General features: G+C 23.1%; 1 protein-coding gene across 1 annotated transcript in view; it reads left to right on the forward strand.

Annotated features, from left to right (window-relative positions):
* Positions 1–4034, forward strand: part of LOC126905709 (deoxyribodipyrimidine photo-lyase-like) — a 7279-nt gene extending 3245 nt beyond the window's left edge. The window contains exons 2-3 of the mRNA XM_050685690.1: positions 3243–3435; positions 3496–4034. Coding sequence (XP_050541647.1) covers positions 3243–3435; positions 3496–3901 — 599 coding nt within the window. The 3' untranslated portion in view covers positions 3902–4034. The remainder of the gene's footprint in view (positions 1–3242; positions 3436–3495) is intronic.
* The last annotated feature ends 956 nt before the right edge of the window (positions 4035–4990 follow it).

Raw genomic sequence — 4990 nt, forward strand, 5'->3', positions numbered from 1 at the left:
TATCATCATATGTATACACAGTAATCATGAAAAGATAGCGTTTTCTTCTGTCCTTTTCTCAATACGTATTTCAATGTTTAATACCGCAAAATAGTACATGAAAATTTAAATATTCACAAACTTCAAAACGCTACAGAATATTTTCTACTCAATATTAATAAGATATTTTTTTATTAAAATTTTTCTTAAATTTTACTCTTCAAAATAAATTTTATTTAAAATTTATAAATAATTAATATTTTTAATAAAATGTAAAAAAATTAATTATTGAGATATAGCTATGGACCTAACGTATAACTATTATTTAAAAAAAAATCAGCTAAAAATATTAACTGGATCAAAAGTTATTTAAGTTGTCAGTGAGTTTTGGGCCACCTGTATAATTCCAATAATAAAGTAAACATAAATAAACAAGAAAGTATTGTGCATATGCTCAAAATGTTAAAAAGTTATTGTAATATGTTTAAGTAAAATTAAAACTATATTAAAAATATTATTAATTTAAAAAACTAAAAAATATTTTTAATATAGTTTTAATTTTACTTAATTAATTAGTCACAAGTGATCAATTTTTATTATGTAATATGTTTGATATGCATTGAATAATTATGTATATATAGTTAAAATTATATACGAGGGAGATGTCAGTGTGAAAGTGAAACTTTTCATAAAATTTGAAAAGTTTCAATAAGGCTGTTAAAATGAACAATTTTAAAACTTAAAAAAATAAAAACAAATTTTACACCTATAATTGTAAATTTATTACTCTCATAATACTAGTAGCATAGAAATCTTTGCTAGTAGACTCGTATATGATAGAATAGTCTAAAAATGTGTGATTGTACTATTATTTTTATGGTATCAGCTGTTATCATGACAATTTACAATTACTTAATAATTACACTGTACATTCAAAAATTATAAAAGTACTAGTATTAATGTAATGAAAAGTAGTAGTATTAATGTTATGAAACGGTACTCTTCCACCAATTTTATTTTTTATAAACAGTCGTCTTTAACATAATACGTTTAAGGGATGATTCAAACTGTAATACACCTTATTTGAAAAAGGAATTTTTTTGATTCAGATGTATAAGACGGTGACGTTATCATAAAGTTGCCTCTCAGGTAGAGCAACCGTCTGACAGCCCGTTACTTAGATATGATTAGTGATGGGCATAATCGAGATATTTCGATTATTGAAATCATATCTATTATATAATCGAGATATTCTGATTTTTTAAATAATATTGATTATTCTATAATCGAGTGATTATTTCTAATGATTTCTCATTTATTATAAAAACAATGATTTCTTGATCTTGAAATGTATATAATCGAATAAAAGTAATTTCGAATGATGTCCATGAAACGATGAAACGAGAGAATACTATTTTTAAGTTTTTATTTAGCATAAAGTATAGTCGAATTATTATTAAATTGTTGACTTCGAGTCCTCTTATTTTCAACTCGTTCAATCGCTACTCATGGCAACACCTTATCTGTCACATTTTTGGGAAGTATGTGACGATTAGAACAAAGTTTTGTCCTGAACTGGATAAACTACTGAGTTCTGATTCTCTCACTAGTTGTGAATTTATGAAAAATCAATTAGGTGTGGGATCAGGTGTTTTAATTATGATGGTCAAGCCGGCTATTGCTACCTTATCTTATGTTTTTATTTTTTAATTTGTTATCGGTTTTTTTAAAATATAGGTAATAATTATTAAATAATAAAAATAACAACTTGTCTTTTATTTAANAAAACAACTTGTCTTTTATTTAAAGTACTTATTAATATATTATTGTTATTATTATTCCTAAATTATAGTTTAATATATCAATTATAAATAAACACCAACAAATAAAAAAAGCAAACTTAAATTAATAAGTATTTATTATAGGTATATTTATTCATACTTCGTATAATTTTTTGATTCTCTCGATAAATAATAATAATTGATTATTCTTATCATAGGAGCAGACGATTTTAATCTCGAGAGGTTCACTCGATTATATAAATGTTTCGGTTACTAATCATTCGATTATCGATATTGTTCGATTAAGCTCATCACTATTTATTTATTTTGAATAAACTTTTTCTACTTGCTGCCTTATTTGTACTACAATTCCTAATTGTACGTGTACAACGACGGTGGCTCCCTTTGATATTTCCCTTTTTATAAATGTCCATTCTTAATATACACATTCCATACCACTTGTTCTCATTCTATATTGACAACTTCTATCTACTAGATACTCATTTATCCGGTCTGTCATAATTATATCTACATCATTCATCAATCCATCTCGCTTCTTAAATGCACTAGTGGACGAGCGTTATCTAGTGTCATTTTTCAAAACTACTATATTATATTTTATATTTATTTTTCTGCTAGATAGTGCTATAGCGTATATTATATAAGCGTCTATATTTTTTATTTTAAATATGTTTGGAGAAGTGCTCCGTAACAACTATAATTTATTACCCTTCCATATTTTATAAATATCATGTAAGTTGTCTAATTTAGGGATCTAGATTTAATGAACCCTATGTTTGGATACGTACCGTTACAAATCCATATTAAAATTATACTTCCCAAAAAATTTTCTATTGAATTACATATTATGAAATGTTTACTTGAAACAAATATAAAATCCAAACTTTTGAAAATAGCATAATTAATAAAAAGATAAACTAACTAGTAAAATAAATTATATTTCAAACATAACTTTTAAATTACGTCATAATCAAGAATTCAAATGCTCCTTTATATTTTTTTGTATACAAAATATTTTTCTAAGATTTTTAGTTTAAACAATTATTATTAATTTGTTTTTAAACAAATAATTTTTCAAAATTTATCTAGTCCTATATTCATTCAAAAACGAAGATTTTATAATTTAGTATTAAAAAAGAAAAAAAAATCTTTGAATTTTATATACAAAATTAAGTTATAATTTTAACAAAATCATAAAATTGTAAACTTATCTTTGACTTACATGTTGTTTTGTTTGTATCATTAAACATATATAATCATCATCTTAGTTATTTATAATATTATGGGTGTTCGATACTATACTTTATTATATGTAAATATACTAAGCAATCAATTGCTTAGCAGAAATGAGCAATTACACAAAGTTTTACATAAAATTATAATTATTTGTTTTATTTTTAGTTTTATTATATTCTGTATTTTTATCGTATTGTATGTTGATTGAAATAAAATACATTATAGGACAGATATCAGCTCAAAGGTGTATATTAAAAGTTAGCAAGTTTTCAAGTAAATATTCAGAAAGTGTTGCAGCTTATAGAGAAGAAGCAATTGTTAGACGTGAACTATCTGATAACTTTTGTTTTTATAATCCAAAATATGATAGCATTAAGGGTGCAGCAAATTGGGCACAAACTATACTTAATGAACATAGGTAGATAAACTTAAAAATAATCAACTTTATTTTTTCATTAATTATGATGTATATTTTCAGAGAAGACAAAAGAAAATATGTTTATACTAGAGAAGAACTTGAAAGTTCACAAACTCACGATGATTTATGGAATTCTGCACAAATTCAGCTGGTTAAAGAAGGAAAGATGCATGGCTTTCTTCGTATGTATTGGTCAAAAAAAATATTAGAATGGACAGATACACCAGAAAGAGCTCTTGCGGATTCAATATACCTTAATGACAAATACAGTATGGATGGACGAGACCCAAGTGGTTTTGTTGGAAGCATGTGGTCAATCTGTGGAATACATGATCAAGGATGGAGGGAAAGGGAAATTTTTGATAAAATAAGATATATGAATTATGACGAATGTAAAGGAAAGTTTGATGTAAATGCATTTGTTGCAAGGTATGGTGGGAAAGTTCATAAATATGTTAAAAAATAATTTTTAAACTATAACCTTAATATTGTATGTATGTACAATATTTAATTAATGCGTATTAACAATTTATTTTATAGCTTTTTTATTTGAGTTTTATATTTAATAATTAAAATGTTGTGATAAATAAAAATTATATGTGAACTTGATTGTATTTTTATTATTAATTTTTCACTATAAAATCTATAGTTTATAAAACATATCAAGTAATAACTTTTTTTTTATAAAATATTTGTTTATGAAATATTTATTTATCAAGTTTATAAAAGACCTTTAAGCATTTTGTATACAATAAAGAATAGTTATTTTATATTCTAAAATATTAATTATGATTTTATTATTAAAAATAAATATTGGTATTTATTGCTATTATAGGTTAATAAACACAAGAATGATAAATTGAGTAACTCATTATAAATTTTGCAAAATTTAACCAATGTTCAAAATTTATTATTATAAGAGTAAGAGAAAAGTGATAAATTAAAAAATTCAATTTATAAATTATTATTTTTATTTAGTGAAATAAACTGATTAATGAATTTATGATAAATTATATTTTACATTATAGAATACATTATCGGTTTAAAAGTAAAAACACATCACACAATTTTTATCCAATTTCCCAAAGAGAAAAAAAATATTTTTAACAAAATTATAATATATTAAAAATTAATGTTTATTTTACAAGTTAAATTAAAAAATATAGAGGTTCAGGATACCATTTAAAACATTTTATGAAAAAATAAAAACAAGTACTTTTTAATATTTATAGTATATTTTAGATAATCAAACAAATTTAAAACAAAATTCTATAAATAATAAAAATATATCAAAAACAAATATATGTATTAAAATATACTACTAGATATAAAATAAATATATAAAAATATAATAATTAATAAATGCAAAGAAAAATTATTGGATAACAATTTAGACTCCGAAATGTTAAAAGATTCATATATATTCTCCTTATTGGGAGCATTAGACACTTTTCCCTCATTGGCAACATTCTCCTTAGTTGGTGATTCAGGCTCCAAATTGTTTAAAGATATGCTTTTATTTTCTTTTGTTTTGAGGTTTAGCATCAAGTCTTTT

The sequence above is a fragment of the Daktulosphaira vitifoliae genome, unplaced genomic scaffold (genome assembly GCF_025091365.1).
Source record: "Daktulosphaira vitifoliae isolate Bord-2020 unplaced genomic scaffold, ASM2509136v1 Scaffold_4, whole genome shotgun sequence".
Classification (NCBI taxonomy): Eukaryota; Metazoa; Arthropoda; class Insecta; order Hemiptera; family Phylloxeridae; genus Daktulosphaira; species Daktulosphaira vitifoliae.